Genomic DNA, 25056 nt, shown 5'->3' on the forward strand with positions numbered 1-25056 from the left:
GCTGAACAAGGAAGCTACAACAGCCTTACCTGCACCAATCACACGCTCAATTTTAATACAGGAGGCATCTAGCTCCTTGGCGAATTGATGGACAGCTCTATTTGGGTCCTCATAGGTTTCAGGGTCAATGTAGGTTTTGGTGCCTGGAAATTTAACTGTAATGATGTAAGAAAGCATGACTGTGATGAAGCAAAGCACTTATTGTGCAGTCAGCCCAGGAATTTCATTATGCAGAGTGCTCCTTGGAACAGTGAACTTGCTTCCACATCACCTGATTCACAGCAGTTTCAACAGACTACTTCAGTCTGTTGGCGTATAGGTATTATCTGCAAGCTTCTATAGGTAACATAGGATCCAGCTCATAGGTTACTAACTGAATTGCTTTTCCAGTAAATCAACAAAAGACATCACCAAAATTCTCTGACATGACTCTTATCAGAGTGGAGCTTTAATTAAATTCACTGCTATCATGGCATAGTTCAAGCCATATTGAGGTTTGTAATGGACTTGGAAACACATTTGTAAATCTATCAGTCAGTCAATCAATCAAATTAATACACTGGGAAAAGAAGACATTTCATTTACAGGTAGCCTACTACACTGACAGCAATATTAAAAACATTTAGACATCTTACTTATTCCTTTGATTTATTTTCTTAAAGACCAACCACCGTTGACATATACATAAAATTAGTACAAGATGTGAGGGACCGCTATCACAGAATCAGAGAGAAATCTACTAAAGACACAGTTTCATCTTCACCTTGAAGGGCAATAGAGGCCAGATACAAAATGCAGAGTAAAGTTAGAAAATTTACAATATTCCTGGGATCTGCTAACCATGTATGACAGCAATTTGAAAAGGAATGGTTTATATGAACTTTCAATTATAAGGCTCTGGAAAGAGGTAGCCAATATGCCTCAGAAAAGGTAGTCAAAATTCAAACAACATAGAATCATCTTAAAAGTTAAAATTCGTCTTAAAATGCACCCAGAAGCATGCAGGTAACAGATAATGCTATGTCAACTTTAAATCAAATTCAATTACAATAATGTATTCCAAATCTAATCATTTGGTTAAAGACAAAGATAAGATAGATAGGCATATATTTGGTTATATTAATGCAATAAAAAGAATTACACTATATCCTCAAAAAAACTTTATTATTTTTAACAAAGCCACTGAACAATCTTTTCATTAAATCTTACTATTTTGAGAACAATATATTTCTTTATGTATTACACTGCAGCCTAACTGTGCTTATGTCATTACATTAACTTAAAATTATATTTTAAAAATAAACACATAACAAACAAAAAGAAGCAGAATGTCTAAAGAAAATGGGATTTAAAAATCTTGATTTATTCTGTTGTAGTTGATTGTTTATCCAAAATTGATTGTCTTAAACAATTATTGTTGCAGTTTATAAAACTGACAGATGCTCATTTGTTACTAAAGCTGAACATGAAAAAAAAAACACAAGAAGAAAAGAGAGAGGGGATAGAAAGAGAAAAGATAGAAGAAGGAGTACAGGGAAGAGGGGGAAAGAGAAAAAGAGAGAAGGGAAGAAAACAATAGGTTAACCTCCTAGATTGGCAGGCAGATGGAGAATGAGCCATCTTCTCCCTTTTTATTCTTTCTTTCTTTCTTTCACTGTTTTTTTTTTTTTTTTTGGTTTTGTTTTGTGATAAGGGAGCTAGATTGGAGGTAACCTTCTGCATCTCAAATGGGTCTCTGATGGTTCTTTATTCAAGCTGTCATAAAACATTTTGACAGGCCAGAGCAATTTTGGCATAAAAACATGAAATACTGCCCAGCTTGGATTCAAAGACATTGTTAGAAGAAATGGTAGGAGGAAACAAAATGTAAATTGGAATTGCTTCACTAAACTTCTCCATTGTGTTTATATCTTTAAATGTAGCATTTGGGGCTATGGAGAGTTGAGGGCGCCTGATACAAATGACTGGACATTCTATTAAATTCAGTGCTCTAAAAGCTAGTTAAATGGTTGCTTTCATGTTCCTGTAAAAATTCAATCTGGTGTCTTAGCACCTAAGAAAATTGTCTGTATACTAATGAAATAAAAGGACGCTGACTTGTAAATAGCTGGTGACCATAGCATTGTGCTTTACGTATTTTAGATACAGCTATAAAATCAAATAAAATGCCTGGTTCTCATCAAATGACAAGAAAAGATATCTTTGTAAAAAAGGTGATTCTAAAATATCCAGGGTTTACCAGGAGGGGATATTGTGAAGTGCACTTTGGTTTTTCATTACTCATCTAAAAATGGATGTTCCGAAGTAAGGAAAACATTAACATAATTTCTGAATTTGTGGTTTGTTGCTTCTCTCAATTTAAGAGTATGAGCTTTTTTGTGTTTTAATATCTCATTTACATTTCTCACAAGTGTTAAATATCTTAAAACCACCATTCATATTTTGCTCTAGAGATGAAAACTGTTTTTATATAGTAAGTTTATCTTGTCTATGTCAGCAAGTAAAACATGCGGCTCTATTTTTTTCTGATTACAAACTTGATGTCAAAGGTAAAAGAAGCAAATGGCATCAAAATATTAAAACTGAGTGATGACAATTTAGCATAAGGTTATACAACATGTTTTAGATATGCCATGTTTCAATTTACCTTCTGCATTAACCTGAAAGCTAAAAGCAAATAAGCTAAAAGGTATTTGATAATTTGGGGATATCTCAGATATGCTCAATAACGGAAAGAAAAGTGACATACTGATGAAGGTAAAATTAAATGACTCTGTCATAAAATTATTCACAAATGGGTAGAATTGGGCATTTTCGGAACTGTAGGTTACTATTCTATATACATTTTAAACTAGATATAAAAGTTTAGGCATTCAGGTTTCAATCTGCTCCTTTCTGTTGGGGAAGTGTTACAAATAATTCATGTTGTGAAAGAGAAAAAAATGTAACCTCCATTTTTTCTATGTATCTTCTATAAACTGTCTATGGCACTCTCATCACTGATAATAGTAATGATAATAACAGTGTGCACAATTTGTGTCTTTAACCCACACATTTTCTTGATTGATGTTTATACATTTTTGTGACTTTAGAATGGGTACATGGCAGTGTCTTTTTAGATACTGACAAAGTAATTTGATAAATGACACGATAATTGATGTAATTCTTAGGCCAATTTATCTATCCATGAGAAATTTTAGTAAAGATTATGCTACCAAGAAAAATAATAAATGCAATTTTCTTTTAATATTTTCAAGGATTAACAATAAAAACAATAGGCTTGTAGAAGAACATCATTAATTGTCTGAACTAAAATCATATGATTGTGAGGTTTTTACTTTGGCTACATGAACTAATAACATTTATTTGCATAGCTCTCATTTTTTTACTTGCCATCCACATTGCAATAGGAATAAGATTAACACAGATGGGCATCTGTTTTGTTGGGTTTCTGAAGATCTCATCAAAATATGATTTCTATAATCAACTTTTAAGAGTCAGGTAACCCAAATCCTCAGAAAAACACTGGAAAATTGAATCCCATTAATATGTAATTTATATCTGGGGCAATATCTGTCTGACAGACAATGTATGGTAGCTGAAGAGAAAAGGCTCCATAGCTTTGTCTTTCGTGGTAGCATCACCCACGGGGTGGGAAATCAAGGGTGACCCTTCTAATTCCAAATGGATTCCTTAGCTAGAATATGGGCAATACAACAATTAATGGAGTATTGTTACAATGGTATGAAACACTTGGGCATATTTTGCAAAAAGAAAAATCGTGACATAAAAATAGCTAAATATCCTGCAGGAATATTAAAATCTCTTGTGAGAGATTACATTTCTCAATCTATTTTATGATTTTAAAATTCACATCATATGATTTTCATTCTAAATGTCTTGTTCAAATGCTTTAAAGCAACATTTGAGCTCATTACATATTCTGAAGCATGAGACATTAGGAATTTATTCATGCCAATACTAACAACCAGGTGTCTGCATTAATTGGGGTACATAATAATAAAGAAAAGCCAAACACTTACAATGAAAGTAAAGCTCTTCATCCCCTTCTTGGTCAGCTTTGCTATAACCACAGTGCCTAGAAAAAAATTAGATTTGTGATGATCCCAATCAATGATCCTACTTTATATATTTAAAATTCAGTACAACATACCTTAATTCTTTAACAACATGCTAGTTAGAGCAATAAACAAAATACAGAAACTTCCTGTCCATAGTTATGGACTCATTAATAATAATATACTAACTTATATGATTAAAAACATACAGAATATAAAATCTTTGTGTGAAACAATATAGAAGGAACATAGTTCATAGATTTAGATTTATCAGTAAGTGAATAGTTGCTTATACCTTTTTCTGAAAAACAACAATGACAACAACAGATTTTAAATGGTCTCCACAGACCAGTAAGTGAAAGCATACATTTTCCCCCAGCTATCTCCTATATTTATTATGAAAACCTAACTAAAAGTAACTAATAAAAACGCATCCAAAAGAAATTACAATATTCATTGCTCTTAAATGAAAGGCAGTGAATGATTAAACTCACATTGTATTTTGACCTTGGGAGAAGTGAAATTTACTGACCTTTAATATTTTATATCAAAGAGCTTTTGCATTTACTTTCTAACATTCTAATACACTAAATAGTAAGTAATAGGCTGACATAATCCTGAAAAATCAATACATTCTGTGTTAAAGATTAGAACAAATTTGTGTTCTACCTTCTTCCAATGATGAAGCCAAAGACCATGAACACCAAAATGATGGTCCCTGCCACTGCAACCACGGCAATTATAATAACAGGATTCTGTTCACTGGAGACGGCTGTTGCTAGAAAGAGAGAAAATAGGCTCAAAAACACTCAATACCATGTAAGAACTTGAGAGGGCAAACAAAATCTTGTGCATAAGAGATATCTATGCTTTGTAATTTACCTCTAATTTTAAATAAATGCATTATATTATAATAATATAAATTTAAATAAATGCTTATGTTTTGCATTTTGAGGGTGTGGCAACAATACTTTCATCTATTTTATATTTCTCAGCTATGAAAGACACTTATAAAATGCCTTTATTGAATGGCTATCCCCCGCTTAGCTGTTGAAAACTTAGTTATGAATCAATGGAGAGAGATCTTTGATCTACAATCGTTATTAACTTTCCATCTTTTCCCCAGCAAGGTATTCGATCTCTGTGTCTCTTCTTCTGATATGTTTAAAAAGGAAGCAACACATACTGTTAATTTTTTCAAAGCATCTTAAGTGCTTTATCTCTCATACCATCAATATAAAATAAAAATAATCATGGGTTCATAGTAAATCTTCCTGATTTTATAATGTACCATAATTCAGGAAAAAGATAAGCAGAATTATTTGTACTCATTTGACAAAGTATGCTATACACCCAATTGAGAGTTTAGGTTAGAGATGAGGTAGGCTATTTATGAGAGAGCAAACTCTTTGGAAATACTTTAAAATATTTTAGCATTATCTAATTGCAGATACTTCCTGTACAATGCTAAGTGATTCTTCTAAGCTTATTAATAAGACAAGCCTAGCTAGACCTTTCTCTTGAGAGTCTCTTTGGGAGCAGTATATGTTTACATGTCCTTTAAAGCAGGCCCTGATTCCGATTCCTCATCAAGTCACATGGCTTTCTCACTTCCATTTTTCCAAATTAGAAAAGTTTTACTTACACGATAATTCATAATTGTCATATTTTCCCCAGAGTATTATATTTTCAATACCAGTGCAGATTTCATGAAACAATCAAAAGAGTGTAAAAAACAATGGAAATGTGTATTCCAACAAATGATCCAGTTCCAAATATCATTTAATTTATAATGTCAAACTAATATAGTTTGCTTATTGTTGAAACAATCAACAGCTGTAATCTTTAATATAAGGCCGGATGGAAAATACTACTCCTTCTCGGTGGCAGCAAGGGACTAGGTCTCCAGAGCAGTAAATTATATGTAGGCAGAGTATGTCTTGCCACAACAAGCGGCATGAAGCTTTCTCTGATTGGCCCTTCTCTATTTATCTATGTTCTTCTCTTGACCACTCATTTCTTAATTTTGTATTCCTATGCTAACTATAGATATATTTTATATCGAAAAACAGTGAAGTAGCTCCGGTGTAATTGACAGTTTCTGAACAAAGGCATATACACTCTCCCTAATTCACCACCTGCTGATTAGCTCCCTGAGGGAATTACACAAGGAAGGAAGGTTGGGAAAGAAGAAAAAGAAAACTTTTAGGCTTTAATTTCTGAATTGCAGCTATTATTCTACAAAGAAAAACTTTCAAGTATTTTTGATTTTTGGTTTGGTTTGGTTGTTTATTTCAAATTTTTATCTTTCTATTCCCCCCTCTCTCTATATATGAACAGAGTAGTTCATAACTACTGTTCATAAGGGAGGAAAACATTATACGTCTATGTGTAGAAATTGTTTCCATTCAGTCTATGTGTCTCATGGGTCTAATTCTTTGCTTGTCTTAGGCTTAGTTCTGTGTTAGTGTCAGAAACATAACTCCAATGAGAAAATTGAACTCAAGTGAATGATGATTAGAATTTGTGAATATTTATACGTTTTTATATATAGTCAGGGTCACACTTTAATCTTTCCACAGTCAACATTTATGGTTAATATTTTCATCTATTTCATGGGTAATAAATTTTAAAAGTAATCTTTAAGTGCCATAATCACCACACCATGGTTTTATCATTGTAAAAACACTAGTATTGACTCTGAAGAGATGGGGATTTTAGGATATATGTGCAATGGAATAATCTGTTTAATTTCCCTTTTCAAACACTGCTCAAGGGACTTCTCTTTGGTGGCATGTTCTCTTTTTCCCTTCTTCCAAGCATAGTGGATCACTGTTTCCTGATACTCCGATAGCATTGGGCCATGCACTCCAATGCTTAATTGTATAGCAGAATTTGTGTACAAGTCTCTCTCTTTCAAAGTACTTTCAACAGAGAATAATTGTGTCATGTGTCTCTCTGCATCTCTAATTCTTAGCACAGTACCCTGCTTGCAAAGGGTGGTCTGGAAACCTAGTGGTCCCTCAAGAGCTTTTCAGAGGATCTGCAGGCTATAAAACTATTTTATACGATATGATGTTATTTGCCTTTTTCACACTCATATGCTCACAGGTGCATAGTTGAATATTCTGGAAGTTACATGACATGTGAAAACATCATTATTCTGATGGCAAATGAAATATGTGTTTGTGTGTTTGAAACTTTTCTCAGTTTTAATTTCTAATGGTGAATATTGATAGATATAACCGAAATAATCAAAATCTCTTTGGAGATCCTCAGTATTTTTTAGTAGAACAAAAGCTTGGGAATGGCTGTGCTAAATAATAAATAAAAACTAACTTTCTGCATGTAGTCTGTGTGCATTAACTTAGTTCATATTCAGAATACCATTGAATTAGGTATTGCCATCCTAGCAATTAGGGTACATGAACTTATGCAGTCTTACAACTGGATATAGTGGAGCTAAGATGTGAAACCAGAAATATGCCTACTGCACTGATTGATAGTGGTAATCTGCTCTATGTTGATAATTGTGAGGTATTCATTCCTTGCTTCTTTACTGAGTGCCTTCTACCTGTCAAGCACTGATAGTAGGAACTGGTATGACAATAGCAAGGGAAAATATATGGATTATACTTCCATCAACTTTATATTCTAGTGGAAGAGAATATTCTGATGATAAAAATTGCAAATTCTTTCCAGTGCAAAAATTTAGTTTTAACATTAATTTCATATGATCATTCAGGTTCTACTACTGCATCTTACTTTCTTTGAATCTTATTTAATTTTTAAATAATGAAAATAATATCTATGAATCTCAGGCATCAATAAAAAATAGTTTAGCCCAATATCCTCAACTTATGAACTGAACACAATGAACAAATTCATTTTGAAAGTTTTCAAACCTAGAGGTTTAACTGATAAAGAATGATTAGATAAATGTGAGACAACTAATTAATGTGTCTAACTTAAGTTTAAACTCTTCATTAGAATATAAAAAAATCATTTAAGGTTTTGTTATATGAGAAATCACAAAGTGGTATTATGAGATCAGTCTAAAATGAAAACCACTAGAACACATTTGATACAAGACCACTCAAATGTTCAAATGTTGAAACCTTAACATAAAATGCTTTAATGTGTTTGTTGCCATTGAACTTAGATGCTCTCATTTTTAATCTTAGATACTCCACTTTGAAAAGATAATAAAGAATAATGGTGTTAAGTTTATCAAACAAAATTATGTGACATTTTTTCAACTGATGCCTTTGTGTCTATAATTCTATATAAATAATTTCTATTTCAAACTTATTTTAATGTCTGTTTTATTATTTGAGGTTCTGAGAGTTAAAGCTTGATTTAAAAACACAGCAACATATTTTGAAAGAAAAATGCAGTTAGTGAACTTACAGAGGATTTGTTAATCAAAGAACATTTGTCAATTTGCCTTTTAAGAGAGCCATAAAAATATTTTTCTGAAGTCAAAATAATTGATCAAAGTTATACTGATTTAATTTACTTAAAAACTTTTTACTAAAAATTGAGGAAAGAAAAAAATCACATAATAGTTTTTAGCTCATGTTTGTTTAGACTTTTGTGGGTAGACCACACTGGCAAGACAACAAGGTAACAGCTGGGTGAACCCTAGGTCTGAGCAGTAATATCAGGAGAAATCAAGAACAAAATGCTGAAACACACCCTGATTCCTCAGTGAATGGAAGAACAACCAGCATAGTACTCAAGCTTTTCTGATCCTGCTCTCTGACAATAAACAGGGACATGCATTCCAACATATATCTGCTTATCTGTGCTACCCTATAGACACATACATTTTTGTTATGTTCTGCTGAATTATAAAACAAACAAAATGATAGAGGGGATTCAAGATACATGATGTTCTACTTTTAGGCTGAGTGGTTGACACAGAGATATTCATTTAATTATTATTCCTAATATTTCATATATACTTTGAATATATTCTCTAGGATGCTTGAAATATTTTATAAAAGATGAAAAGTGATGATAAAAATAAAAAAAATACATACAACATCTAAGATCTTCTCTCTGAACTGCCATTATTGAAATCATTGTTAAAATCCAAGTGGCTTCAATTAACAAAGATTTTTATAGATCATCTTTCTCTGGCTCACCCTGTGTATATCCTGGCTTCATTTGGGGGTTTCTTTGAAGGAGTACCTTTGGCTGACGTAATCAGGGTAATATTGTTCTGGGTTCTATAGAAACATCTTGTGTCAGTACACAATTGAACATGTCCTGTTTCTATTTCTGACTTCATCTTTTCCAAATAAACCCAGTGTGTATTAAAGAGACTCAGTTGAATTATAAGATTATAACACTGAGAAACAAAACAGCAAATTTTAAAGTGTTATTCTGTATAACCTTTACATATTTACATATTTACCTTTATATATAAAAATAATCTTAAACCAAATCAGTACCCTCATACTGGGAAAAAAATTGACAGTTATAGAATAGGAATCCAAACCAAAGGTGGTAATTACCTTCAAACATTTTACCTGTAGCTTCCTCTAGTGTAGCAACGTCAAGTCTGGGGCTGTAATTTCCATAACCAGCAGCAGTAAAAGCCCGAATCTGGAAAACATACACTGTTCCTGGCTTCAGGTTATTAATGGAAGCTGAAGTGGACTTGGTTTTTACTGTCGAATAGGTCCGTTCCCTTTGATCCTGGAAACAATATATTCAGGGAATATTTAATTGTAATTGCAACCAGGCAATCTGACAGCCAATTCTTGCAATTTATTTCAATTTGCTGCATTGTTTTTATAAAGGCTACATTGTACCCTGTGGAATATTGTAACATTGAGTTGTTTCTAAGATAATATAAAATGTAAATGTGAACACATGCCTTTGTTCTATAAATTTCAAAGAGAAATAATTTTGTTAAATCATTTATATGTTTTGAGCTTTTGCTTTGTTGGTAGAGGGCACAGTGGTGAGAACTATTTAGCCATAAATATAATCAAATGTCCTATTAAACAAAACCTGGGTACACTTGCAAAATCCATGGTTTAGTAGAGGTTTTTCCTTAATAATGTAGTTCCTTTAATATTTTTCCTGAATGTTATTCAGCAAGCAAAAGTTCATATGCACAAAATAAAGAAAGGTATTAAATAAAGACATTTAGCTAATACCACACCATATTCACCTATCAATTGCTCTCATTAAAAACTGCATTTCTCACAAAATAAAATAACAGTATTTAATGGAGTATTTTAAATTAAAATTATCAACATAAAGTTAAAGTAGTGTATAATTTATGGTTTGGCGATATTTTAAAGATCACTTAGTTCAATGTCCTCACTATTCAGAGGCCTAGAGCTTAAAAATATGTTTGTCATATTATATATGATAAGACTAAAAATTAAAGAAGTATAAAAATTCAAGAATATAAAAAACAGGGAATTCCTGGGTGGCTCAGTGGTTTGGCGCCTGCCTTTGGCCCAAGGAGTGATCCTGGAGTCCTGGGATCAAGTGCCGCATTGGGCTTTCTGAATTCCTGCATGGAGCCTGCTTCTCCTCTGTCTGTGTCTCTGCCTCTCTCTCTCTATCTGGGTCTCTCATGAATAAATAGATAAAATCTTTAAAAAAAAAAAGAATATAAAAAATATTCCATCAAAACAATCTTGATTGATATGACTTTAATGGACGTTTTATTTAAAAAGCTAAAAACTATCCATCAAAATATATAATTTTAGATAGTGTCTTATTTGTTTTATATTAAATAGCTATGTTCTACTATGTCTGACAATAAAACTATTCATTGAAATCTGAAAATGTCAGTCTGGTTGTTTGATTTGCTTTCACATTGATATTTGCAAAAGTGTAAAGAAATGTATACTTAAACTGTATTTAGTGAAGCTAGTTTGTGATTGTCTTAATTATAATTATTTATAAAAATGTTGGTATCATAAATATACATTTATCTCATAATAAAGAACTTGGCATAACTGATACTAAATGACATGATGATATCTAGAGATCGCATGCTTACGTACATTACAATGCAATATATTATTCTGTTCTAATAATTGCCTAATTTGTAAGTTCAGCAAATGTAGATACATTCTGTTTTTATCATGCAAAATAGAAAAGAAACTATTTGAATAAATCTATTCTAGAGTAAGGATGTGCAAAATATTTCCTTGCCCTGTGAGAAACTTCACTCTCATTTACCACTCAACATATTTTTTGAATGTATTGCATTGCTTTTGAAATCTGATGAAATTTCAGAAGACACTGACTATAAACTCTTAGAACTCACTGGAAAAGAGACATAACAAAACCAACAGTAAAACAAGGATTCCCTCAGAAACACATTTGATGGGGCAAGAAATGTACTTCCTGGTACAAAAATAAAGTGTTTAAAATGTAACTTTGGCCATGGAGGTCATGAATTCATAATGCAAATAATAACCAAAAATATAAACAATCTGAACACTGAAACTAATCTTGAACTGTTTTTTCTTCAAAGGGAAAAATGTATCTATTGCCAATGCACTATATGCATTTAAATTATTCAAACAAGTCAATTCAGCCCCCAAGATTTTCCAAAGCTTTGGGTTCCTATTTTGAAATTCTGTCTAAATGGTTAAAACGGCCATGTATGTTACAGTATTTTAGCTAACTTAAGTCGATAAGTAACAGTTGTATTAATAATAACCTTAATGTTAATTACTAATATTAATATTGGTAATAGTAATCATTCCATGTTTCACACCTTGAACCAAGTCTTTCTGTGAAGTGGAGCCTATGTAATGATTTGTGAACAGGGGGCAGCCCGGTGGCCCAGCTATTTAGCACGGCCCTCAGCCCAGGGTGTGATCCTGGAGACCCGGGATCGAGTCCCATATCAGGCTCCCTGCATGGAGCCTGCTTCTCCCTCTGCCTGTGTCTCTGCCTCTCTCTCTGTGTGTGTCTCTCATGAATAAATAAATAAAAATATTTTAAAAAATAATAATTTGTGAACAGGTTCCCATCCCCCTCCAGATGGGTCAGAAATAAACGCATGCATACACTCAATTATGTGACTATATACTAAATTCGAGTCAGCATGAAGAGATTAAAGGGCAGTGCTTGGGTTTTAGCCATCCCATTTTTCATGGAGAAAGGAGTGTGAAGAAGTGGTTGATATGATTTAGTATAACATATGTGGGATAAATTTCAGGAGGAATTTAAAGGAGCAGAATATCATCAGGAGATTCCAAAGTTTAGAGGAACTACATTATTTATTACAGAAAACATTTTTGTTTTTTCAAATTGCTAAATTATTTGAGGCCATCATCATTATCAATAAAACCACATAAATAAAATCATTAAATGCCCAAGTAGAGATCATAAAAGAACCACTTCTTTTTTCAAAAATGCATTGGGCTGTGTGGCCCCATGATACTAAAACATCTTGTATCTAATAACTATATCAAAAATCAAACAAATATACCACTAGTGGAATATTTTCCTTTGTGTAACCTAGAAACAATATATAGCAATCATAATAACGATGAACCTGAGATGCAATAGGATGGTTATTAAAAATGGCTAAAATTAACTATGAATTGCAAAATAGCTCCAAATAGTTGGCATAATGACCAAGTTCAGTCTACAGTGCAGTAGGATGACATGAGACACATCGGCTGCACATTTCAGCTGTTCTTAGCACTTACTTTCTCGTAATACTTGATTTCATATTCGGTGATGACTCCATTGGGATGCTCTGGTTCCTGCCAGGAAAGCTCGACACTCCGCTGCAGCACCCTCTCCTTCATCACTCCGCTCACTTGCGAGGGAGCTGTTTGGACAAGACATGTCAATAAACAATGAGAAAATTCACTGGATGCCTCAAATCAAATGTCACAACTGATCAGTCCCATGCTGTGCCAGTTTCATTAAGGTAAAAGAAAGCACCTTTTCATAGCTCACAATTCAGAAGCTAATGAATATTCAAACAGGACCTTATTACTGTTCATAAACCTTAATAGAAATTTAAATTAAAGTGCAAACAGCAGAAGATAGCATTGTTCAAGTTAGTGAAAAATGGAAATGATGGGGCTGAGAATGACAATTAAGCAAATGAATGCTAATTAAGGCTACAAAATATGATTTCAGATTAATCTCCAGTGATAAACTAAGTCCAAATATTTACTTCACATGCAATGGCAATACACTTTTTAAAAGAAAAAAAATAGTTTAATACTGTGTAAGAAAAAAATATATGAAATGGCTACTTTGGTCTTCAATTAAAGGGATCACACTTTAAAAAAAAACGTTTTTATGTTTTAACTGTGTGTAGGGGTGTGTGTGCAAGTGCATGTGTGCATGTGTGTGTGTATTCCCAAAGAATTCCAATTAACCTTGGGAAAAATTTTTTACACTTCATTAGGTCAAGATGCAAGAGAACGCTAAAGCTGCTGCTACTTAAATATGTGTATGAATGCACACACGCACACACACACACACATATAGACTCACACATATATTTCTATGTAACCTAGGCTTCAAGCTTTGATAGAAGCAATTCAAGCTACAATTTTGCTCTCTCTTTCTATATAGATAATAATACGCTTAGAGTCCTTTCATTCTAATTAGTGGCATATACTCTTTTTGGTAGCTAAGACTGTGGAATGTAGCAAACTAATTTGCTCTGTCTAATTTGCTCGGTGATGATTAACTAGTTGTCTTCTCTGTCTAAATGAGTAGCTGTACTGGGTTGGCTGAATTTCAGTGGGGTCATTATGTTTCATGTATCATGCTCTATCTCATTCTGTAAAATATTTTCAGGCTGTTAATTTAATTTTCAGATGTCCAAAATTGTTAATAATCCTGCTGACAGAAAAGCAATTATATAGGGCCAAAGCTGTTTAAGCAAGCTTCTGATGTTTATCCTTTTGACTTTATTTTGTTTCTTCTACTTCTTAATATTGTCTTGTATCAATGTCTAAGAAAAAGCATTTTTCACTTCTCTCTGGCTTGGCGATTTTCAGGGAAGGACGTGGAAGATGCATGATTCCCATTTCCTATCAGATTACTAACAGAAGTGTAACTAGGGCATATTAAGTGGAGCAACTTTCCCTTTAGGGGGATGCAGCTGAAGTACTCAGCAGACTGTGTTTACAGACTAGATGCGTTTCTGATATGTTTCCAATGAAACAAATTTCTAATAAGAAGTCTTATTTTGCTATAACTTTTAAAACTTGAATGTAGTGCAGAAGAAGAATTTGTTTCTAAATTCTAAAGAATTTGTCTCTCCATCCAGAACATGCTTAGCCTATTTCAGCCGCCTAGGATGTTCAAGAGGCTACATCCTCAAGCCTGAGCCTGGGGAAATACAAACCCCACTGAATTTTGAGGTGAGATTCTACTTAGCAAATAATCTCCAGTACTCTAATTCACTTAAAATCATTCGGAAAAATCTGTATTTAAATTGTAATAATAATTAAAAAACCCTAGAATGCAGCACAAGTAAGACTACTGCAGTAGTAGCCAATAGGCTGAATTACTCAGTAAGGCTGTTGGTCTCTGATTGGGGTTTATGATATGATGTGGGCTATTTGGAAACATGCGCTGGAAACAGAGAGCTGGGAGGTGCCATCTAGGTCTCTTTCACACAACACACCCGGCTTAATGTGATTTTCAGTGTAAAGCAAACTATATGACACTTTGTTTAGTTTCTATCCTAAATAGTAAGGTGAAGAGAGACTGCATTCTCCAAGGTATGGAGGAGACTTGCGGCATTGATGTACCTCAGTTTGTTTATGACACATCCTAGCAAAATCTAAGTATATAATGAGATTTGATTTCAGCAAGTTACACTGTAAAATTATATTCATTATTTTCTCCTGGAAAAGCACTTTTACCAATAAAATTATGGTAATTTGGGGCTTGGGGGAAAAAGATGTCAAAAAATGCATTTGTAATATACGGTATTTTGAAACCCATATCACAGCATTAACAGTGACTTTTCCCTCTTTTGTACAAGGAGCCACAGCTATAAATGACTATACTCGTGATTTTCTAGATATCTCCTTTTTAAAAATGTGTCCCTTGCTGATACTATATCGAGTCACACATTTAAGAGGGTCAGAGCTAGAAGTACTAGCACATGGCCCTTGAGGATAGGCAAAATGCAAGATAGGAAATATCTCTGTCTGCTGTATGTCCTTCAAATACAATATTTTGGTACAAGAGAATTGATAATATTTTCCCTTGAGTTTCAATATCTTAGGCATAAAGATATATACCTTATAAACAAAAATATCTCTAAGCTAGTTGGATTCTAACAGTCATTACTTTCAGACAAAGTTATATGTAAAGGTAAAATTGAAGTGCTACAAAGACCTTAATCTTAAGACACAATGATCTCTATGCTTAATATAGTTGATCTAAATTAATCACATTGTAACAATTTAAATGATACACTCACTGTTACACCAAAATATCCAATTAACTACAATCTGAAGTTCATTTTGAAAAGAAATGTCTACAACTAAAATATATACATACTTAAGATCAAGTTAGGTGTTATGACATTTAAATTATAATTTTTGTACTTAGTAAAGTGAAACAAAACCTACTGTCATTGAAATTGATGTGATGCTAATAAATAGTAATTAAATAAATTTCCTAAATTGGAAAATGTAGGAAAAACAAATACTACATAGAGAGGAGTTCTTAAATATAAATTTTTAACAGGGTTTCTAACAAAAATTTAACACATTCATTTCTCACCTAAGTTTCTAGCAATATTTGAATATAAAAATTAATTTCAACCGAAGAAACAGATGGAACTTTTTCTACCCCTAAAGATTCTCACAACTTATTAGGGACATATATGGAGTCTCTACAACTGACAGTGAAAGATCTTAGAAAATTCAGAAAATGGTTTCTACTGCTCAAAGTGGAAAATCTCAACACAAAAGAACAAAGTTGATGAAGTTGATGTAAGGAAATCAAAGGTCTAATAACAGACCAAAATAAAACCTGTGGGCTGCAATTGTTAGTAGAAGGATTTGAATTTAAAAATAATCAGTAAGAATGGTGGGTTTACGTACAAACCTGAGCCAATCAACATTTTACAGATTTTAAGCTTCTAGTACTGGTGCAAGGTTTCAATCTTAATCAAGTTCTTTTTTAATTCTTTAAAATTTCATTTATTTATTTATTTACTTATTAATTAATTAATTAATTATTTATTTTTATTAGAGAGAGAGAGAGAGTGAGCAAGAGAGAGTGCATGAGTGGTGGTGGGAGGTGAGGAGCAGAGGGAGAAGGAGAAGCAGACTCCGTGCAGAGCAGGAAGCCTGATGTGGAGCTCAAAGCTAGGACTATGGAATCATGATCTGAGTCAAAGGCAGATGCTTAACTGACTGAGCCACTGAGGCATCTCGATCTTAATCAATTTCTAATTAAAATCAAGTATAGCAGATATATTTAAATTACAAAATAGAGGATACTTATAAGGACTCTATTTTTTCCTGATAAAATATTAAATTTACTACATATATGGGAAAATTTCCCAGCATGAAGTGGAGGAAAAAGATAATTTAAAAACATTGTATAATAGATAAATGGCCCTCTAAAGATGTCCATACTCTAGTATCTGGAACATGTGGATATGTAACATTACATGTCAAAGGGGACACTGCAGATGTAATTAAGGTTATACACCTTCCAATAAAGGTATTGTCCTGGATCTTTGCCTGTTGGCCCAATCTAATCACATCAGCCCTTAGGAGCAGAGAAATTTCTCCAGCCAGAGTCAGAGAGATGCTATAGAAGGAAGAGCCAGAGAGATTTTAAATATGAGAATAAATCAACCTGCCATTGTTGGAGGGGCCACATGGGAAACATGAGAAGATATGGAGTGTAGTAGTTTTTAGGATCAGAGACTGGCCCTGGCTGACAGTGAAAGAGAAATGGAGGCCACAATACTACAAGTACAAAAGCCCCAAATTCTGACAACATCATGAATGAACTTGGATGTGGGTCTTCCCCAGAGCCTCCATGTAACAGGCCAGTGCAGCTAACAACCTGTTTTCAGCTAGTGAGGCTGGCAATTGAGAATCCAGTTGAGCCCTGCTGCACCCACAATTCTGACCCACAGAGCTAGAAGATAACAAACAAGTGTTGCTTTAAGGTTTCTGCGGTAGTTTTTTATGGGAGCAAGAGAAAACTAATAAACATCGTAAAAAATAAAAATAGACTTCCTGGAATTTTAATGAAGTCTACGAAAAAAGGTTAGTGATAGTTTGTTTAATAATGTGATCTGTCAGACTTTATGTTGAAATAGCATGGAGTCAAGGAATTTTGATCTTCATTAGGACTCAAAATTCAATGTCTTATAGGAAAAAAAAAATCTCCACTACATATTTGGAAGTATGTGTGTGTGTGTGTGTTTGGTGGAACGTGAACGAAGCTCATAAATTTGATTTTGGCTTTAAAAAGTAATTTATTTACACTAGTCATTATTTTTATTGTAGTTAAGCATTCTCACCGAATTTCAATAAAGAATGGTGCGTGAAAAAATAGTATTTGTATTTCTAAACAATACAGTGAGGTATTGTTGGATAGACGAACATGAAATGACCATGTATCTCAAGTTGCTAAATATATTGACAGTTGTTAGATTTCCATGTGGTAAATACAAACAATGAAAATGAAGAAATTTTTAGAATACAGTCAAATGCAAATCTGACAATAATCGAATAAGTCTTTATTTAATGCTTTATTTGCTATCCAGTATGGAATTCATTTGTAACAATTGTTTGAAATAGCCAATATGTGTATTCCTAGAAGCTTATCATTTTATAACCCAACTGTTAGCATTCTCACTTTTCCCCACAGATGTTTCATTTTTATGCTACTGGACAAATATATAAAAATCTATATAAATTTACTTCAATAACAAACACTAGGCCATAAGTAGACATGACCCAGTGGAGTATCATTATAACATATCAATTCTATTTTTAGGGTATGTTAGAATACATAAAAAATTCTAACAAATGGGGTGTCTGGGTGGCTTAGTTGGTTGAGCATCCAACTCTTGGTTTTGGCTCAGGTTGTGATCTCAGGGTCCTGAGACTGAGTGCCATTGTGGGGTTCTGTGCTTAGCAGGGTGTCTGCTTGAGGTTTTTTTCCCTCTGCCTATCCCCCCCCCAGTGGTGTGTGCTCTCCCACTCAAAAAATAAACACATCTTTAAAAAAAAGTTTTAACATGTGATATCACTAATCTCATGAAAAAATAGTCACTAATAATATTATGAATAATAAATATAAAATTCTATATGAAAGAAAAAGTGCAGGGACTAAGGGCATTTGAGTCTGCAGCAATTATGAACAACCCATTTGCAATAGATGTCTGTCAAATTATTTTTGGTTGGATAAAAGCATGATCTGTGGCTAAAACAGACAAGGTCTCGTTCCATAAGTAGTTGAAAAAAAAAAAAAACAGTGGGAAATAAATTGATCTTTTTTTTCAAAATTAAATTACATACTTTGCATTGCTACACATTTAGCATACCAATGAGGATGATGATGTTTTATTCAAAATGTAAGATTTACAACAGAATAAATAAGATGTATCAGAGAAGAGACTTTGAAATAACATTTAAAAACAACTACTAAAAAGACAACTTGAGTGAGAGCTAAAAATAACATCTGAAAGTTCTGTGAAAAAGTGATATTGATGTTGAACTAACAGTGCAGGAAAAGAGAGCATCCTGGATTGGAATCCAAGTCAGGGATATATGTAAGTCATGTCAATACATTTCCGGTAGAGTGATAAAATACATAACAGGAACAACAGAAGTCACTACTCCGCTATCTGAATAACTAAGAATGGCCTTGTCTTTAAAGATACAGTCACAACATCTCTGTAAAAATGATCTGAGAAAACATCTTGCTAATAATAAAATTGTCTTCTCTGCTACTATCAGATGATTAACAACCAATTGTTTGCATGTTTAATTAATTACCATAGGAGTTAGCACTCCCCGGCAAAATCTCTATGCAAAATGCATTAAGGGCAAGGAGGTGAGGGTGTGGAGAAAAGCTACATACAGCAGCAATTGGTCCTAAATGTATAATGGGACTCCTGCTAACTTCTAAAATGTAAATTGATGAGGGTTTAATTTGTCATTTTCATATAACTACAATGTAATTGCAACTCTCAATGTAAATAAAGTAAAATGTTGGATAAACAGTAGGTATAAAATAGGCATCTTCCCAGAACTAGCTGTACTCTTCACGTCAGTCATACCAACAAAGGAGTAACTAAATGATGATCTAATATAACAATTCAGAAAGGTTAAGGAATCCTCAATATTAAATCATACATTTTAATCTATCATTTTAAGAACAGGTAATGCTTTTTTACTACAGATCTCCCTCAACTTATGTTGGGGTCATGCCAAGATTAATGCATCTAAGTTGAAAATATATTAAGTTAGAAATGCATTAAAATACACCTAACCTACCAAACCTCACAGCAGTTAGCCTAGTCTACCTTAAACATGCTCAGAACACTTAGATTAGCCTACACTTGGGCAAAATCATCTAACACATAACCTATTCTAGAATAAAGTACTGAGTATCTCATGTAATTGATTTAATACTGTACTGAAAGCAAAAAACAGGATGCTTGTAAGCATATCAGCCGTTCACCCTTGCGATGGAGCGGCTGAATGGGAGCTACAGCTCAGGGCCGCTGTCCAGTCTCACAAGAGAGGATCGTACCACATTATCACTAGCGCAGGAAAACATCAACGTTCAAAATTAGAAGTACAAGTACAGTTCTGAGAAAATATGCATCACTTTTGCCCCTTTTGTTAAGTTAAAAAATCATAAGTCAAAACATTTTAAGCCTAACCATTATAAATTGGGGACCACCTGTAGTTCAGTTCTACGTAACACGTACGTGTTTGGCATTTATTATGTGCAGGGAACTGTGGCAAATCTATAAATCTATTACAGTCTGCAATATTTATATATGTAATCTTCTTTATATAGTAATACATATGTATATAATCTTCTTTCTTCTGTACTACAACCCTGTGAAGTAGGTACTGTTCTATTTTATTGGTGAAGAAACTAAGGGTTACAGAAACTTAAGTAGCTTCCACTCAGGGGCAGATTTTATTATTTATTTATTTTTAAAGATTTTTATTTATTTATTCATGAGAGACACACACACACAGAGGCAGAGACATAGGCAGAGGGAGAAGCCTCGGGAGAAGCCCAGGGGCCTGATGCAGGGTTTGATCCCAGGACCTTAGGATCATGCCCTGAGCCGAGGGCAGATGCTCAAGCACTAAGCCACCCAGCTGCCCCTCAGGGGCAGATTTTATTTTATTTTATTTTATTTTATTTTATTTTATTTTATTTTATTTTATTTATTTATTATTTTATTTTATTTTTAAAATTTTTATTTATTTATGATAGTCACACAGAGAGAGAGAGGCAGAGACACTGGCAGAGGGAGAAGCAGGCTCCATGCACCGGGAGCCCGACGTGGGATTCGATCCCGGGTCTCCAGGATCGCGCCCTGGGCCAAAGGCAGGCGCTAAACTGCTGCGCCACCCAGGGATCCATCAGGGGCAGATTTTAAATTGAATCCCATGTTTTTAAGTTCTCAGTCCCATCTGGTTTCAACTATAGCACAATAATTCCAGGTGAGAGCAGACTCTAGAAGGAGGAAAGCAGAGCATTCATTCATTCATTCAACATTTGTTGAGAATCCATGATGTGCCATAATGATGAAGAGACCCTTAGGGATCTGCTCAGTAGGCAACAGTCCCAGAACCTGCATATACCAGAAGAGGTTAAATGGAATAGAGATTTTTTTTAAGGGGCAAATTCACGTATATGCTACAAAATTTGAAAGGTATAAGACTCTCTCCCAATCTGGTCCCATGTCACAAAGTTACTCTTCTCTAGCAACCATTCTTAGTTTCTTTGCTTTCTTTCCAGAAATAGTCTAGGTGTGTATAAATATATGCAGTTTTTACATGAATGGCAATATTCTCATAGCACAGTTGAAAACCTTGATGTTTCAAAAATTGCATTACACACACGGATCTGCTAGCTCTTTCATCAGCTGTTTATTTCATTATACACATGTACTATAATATATTTGACCAGCCCTTTACCAATAAGCATGGGTCTTCCCCATATGTTTCTCTTGTAAATTATGCTGCAATAAAACTGCTGGTAAACCAGTATTTAATATGAATCCTCTAAGGAGAATAAAATATTTCAGAGCAGTCTAGTGCCAGCTGGTGACAAAAAGGTGGGTGAGGTTACATGGATAGGACAGGCAAAATGTGGCCATTGTTAAAATTCATTTAGAGTCATTACTTAATAAAAGGAAATGAGTAGTAAATAAATTTATTATCACTTAAATGTTTAAGACAGTGCCACTCCAGGATCCCTGGGTGGCGCAGCGGTTTGGCGCCTGCCTTTGGCCCAGGGTGTGATCCTGGAGACCCGGGATCGAATCCCACGTCGGGCTCCCGGTGCATGGAGCCTGCTTCTCCCTCTGCCTATGTCTCTGCCCCTCTCTCTCTCTCTCTCTCTCTCTCTCTGTGACTATCATAAATAAATAAAAATTAACAAAAATTAAAAAAAAAGACAGCACCACTCTAAGTGCAGATTGGCTACTCTCTGTGCAGCTGTCAGTCAATGGCCTTTGAGGAGGTGAGGAATTTATGTCAGATATACATCTACAACAGTATGTTTTCTTTTTTTTTTTATTATTGCTCAGCTGACATCTTTTTCCTTCGCAAAACTTTCTTGATGAAAGAAGCATTTCTTTTTCTTTGCAGACTCCTTGATGATCTTCTTTATGGGACAAGCTACTTATCATATATTAGCATTCTGAGTAGCAATGTCTTTTAAAAGTACTCTAGCATTAGTCTTAAGTACCTTTCACTATTACACTAAAATGCCTAGAAGGTAAGATCACTCTAACAACACGGTTATTGATTTCTGATGAGAGTTTCTTTTTATTATAAATTCAACATAAAAATTTTCATGACTGAAAAATATAAACTGAGAATTGTATGGACTACGAGATGATGAGGCCAAAATTCTCACTTTCAGGAGATTTTAATGTAGAAATCGAGTTAAAATGTGAATATGCACATTTTGAATGCACATGTAAATGTAATAGTCTAGATGAGATGTGAACCAAGTGCTAGTAAATTCCTGGGACGCAGTAAAGAGCAAACCACACAAAAAAATTTCCTGTTTCTTTCTTTTTTTTTTTAAGATTTATTTATTCATGAGAGACACAGAGAGGGAGGCAGATACATAGGCAGAGAGTGAAGCAGGTTTCCTGCAGGGAGCCTGATATGGGACTTGATCACAGCACCCTAGGATCATGACCTGAGCAGAAGGCAGACACTCAACCACTGAGCCACCCAAGTGCCCCCCGAATTTCCCTGTTACAAAAAAAATCATTTCTAATTCAGTGTTTAACTGTATAACTACATATTTAAACTTATTATCAGGAATGCTGCCATCAAGTCTATAATCTGCAAGAGAGAACTTTATATCAACTAAATAACAACAGTGCATGATTTTTCTGTAACGGCTTCCACTAATAAGTCACAACTTATGGAAACATCCTTTCTCTGCTTCAGCTAATACAGAATTATAACTTTTTTCCTAAAATAATATTTCCTTTGTTAACAGTACTATAAGATGTAACATTTAATTATTTTGTAGTTTTTTTTTTTTAATCTAAGCAGTAGAGTGTAGGAGTGAAGGGCATGGCCCCCATGAACTAGTATACTGGATCCGATCATGGGTTCCACTGTTTATTTGCAAATTATGCAGCCTTGAGCAAGGAACCAAACTTCCTATGCCTTAGCTTTCTCAGCTTTAACATACCCATAATCAGATCGCATGCTTCATAAATAGAATTGTTCTAGAAATTTAATGTATAAATATATATTAAATGCTTAAAACCATTCCTGGCATATGGTAAGAACTCAAAACAAAATATAATGTATTATTATCCTATACTTTTTAAAAATCTATATTGGATTTACTGATGCCTGGGATTCATTTCAGAATACTCTACAGTTAGAGTCAGCCATCAGTATTTTTCAAATGTTTCTCAGATGAAGCTAATGTACAGCTGAGTTTGATAACAATTCCTTTCCGGCTATGGGAGGAATGTAAATCTCAAGGTGTTCTCCCTAATTAATACTGACAACAGTTGCATTTTTAAATATTATATTAAGAGTTTTTATTCAATTTCTAGAATTTAGAAACAACTAAATTCTGTAATTTATACTATTTTATATGTGCCAGATAGACAGAAAGACATTAATGTTATTCGGAAAGAACATATCATTCTAAAAAAAGAAATAACACCCAAAATGGGACATATATTATAATATATGTTGAATTCAGAACAAAATACGATGAAGCAACCTCTCTGTTTGGGGTAGTAAAAAAGAAAATATTTTGAATGTTAGTTTTAAAAACCCCTATCACATGTGGTCTATCAGGAAATCTGCCTCCATCTCTAATTTTCCATGAATCCATAGAAGGCTAAAGACTTTGTTATTTATAAGGCCAATGATATGACTTTGATCCACAACCAGATTTTTTTAATAATTGAAATGAACCCTTAGGTAGAATAAGAGATGTGTGTGTGTGTGTGTGTGTGTGTGTGTATTTGTTATTGACCAAAACCTCCCCTACATGTCATCAAAGTATCATTTTCAGTTGTGTACATTTTCTTTGGTCTTGGAACACGTTTTATTATAAATAAAGAATTGTGTTGTATTTTAATCAAAACCAGCGATAATACCAGTTGATAATTTTTGAAATGTTAATTTAGTACAAATTCTTATGTTATGAATATCTTTAATTTTCATAGTTACCTAAGTTCTTTACAACATAAATATTCTTTCTATTAATTGATTTTAAATAAAGATTGTAAATTGTTTTTATGTTTGAATATTTGCATTTGGCTATTGTAACTAGATGGTCTTACAGTATGTATATGAATGTAATCTCTTATTTAGGTAAGTTTAATTTATATACTATTCCATATATCATGAAATCTCATGAATATTCTTAAATTATGTAATGATACACTAATATTTATATAAATTTATATATATATATATATATATAAATTTGTGGCTAAGCAAGCTCATTAGTTCCTCTCCTAAATATACACACAATGTTTAAAATATTGTTCAGTATATTATAACAATATTCTGAAATCCACAGATTTGGTTTATTTTTCAGGAGCAGTAAAGAGTGTATTTAAATAAGTAGGTTGTTTGCTAACAGGAATGTTGTTAACAAGAATATTAAGGAAAGAGGGGACAAGAGTTTTGCCTTAAAGCAGTGTATTAGTTATATACTTTCAGAATAAATCAGATTTTCTATTAGAATAAAACTTGCATTACTGACTGCCACTGTATGCTTACTATGTGCCTCCACTGCATTTAGAGCTTACAAATTCTTTCCCAGAATACCACTATTTTTCATTGTTGAAAAATCAATACAATGTATTGCCACCAGAATTTTTAAAAATTAATGAAAGAATAAAAATCGAGTGTTCATTGGTATGATGATGGGGTTTCATAAAAATGTTTCACATGTGAGTATTCATATATATATTTACCAAAGTAAAGATATACAACATGTCTCTGTGAATTACTACTAGTAAATATATTAACATTTTTTGAAAGCCACTTCCTTATATGAGATATATAATTCAGGGTTTATACACTTATAGAATGATATACACGTGTTTAAAGTCATACAATACTAAATGTAAGGCAGTAAATATTGACAATTTCATATTGTACTCTTCTTTTACTGTATCTCAAAGTTCTCGATAATAATTAAAGAGAATGACCAATTCTATTATATTAAGTCTGCTATCAATTTCATACTTTTCCACTTTATGGTT

The 25056-nt window shown here is 33.3% G+C and overlaps 1 protein-coding gene across 9 annotated transcripts in view; it reads right to left on the reverse strand.

Moving 5' to 3' along the window:
• Positions 1-25056, reverse strand: part of EPHA7 (EPH receptor A7) — a 169292-nt gene that overhangs the window by 18042 nt on the left and 126194 nt on the right. For 3 of the 9 annotated variants that reach the window (XM_026002885.2, XM_072737464.1, XM_026002890.2), the window contains exons 6-10: positions 12782-12906; positions 9602-9785; positions 4749-4857; positions 4044-4099; positions 30-155 (exon numbers count right to left, since the gene is read on the reverse strand). In XM_026002885.2, coding sequence (XP_025858670.1) covers positions 30-155; positions 4044-4099; positions 4749-4857; positions 9602-9785; positions 12782-12906 — 600 coding nt within the window. Of the gene's footprint in view, positions 1-29; positions 1460-4043; positions 4100-4748; positions 4858-9601; positions 9786-12781; positions 12907-25056 lie in introns of those variants that run through there. The other 6 variants (XR_011997126.1, XR_011997127.1, XM_026002887.2 and 3 more) reach the window with 6 other exon arrangements.

Source organism: Vulpes vulpes, chromosome 1 (assembly GCF_048418805.1).
Source record: "Vulpes vulpes isolate BD-2025 chromosome 1, VulVul3, whole genome shotgun sequence".
In the NCBI taxonomy this organism is placed as follows: Eukaryota; Metazoa; Chordata; class Mammalia; order Carnivora; family Canidae; genus Vulpes; species Vulpes vulpes.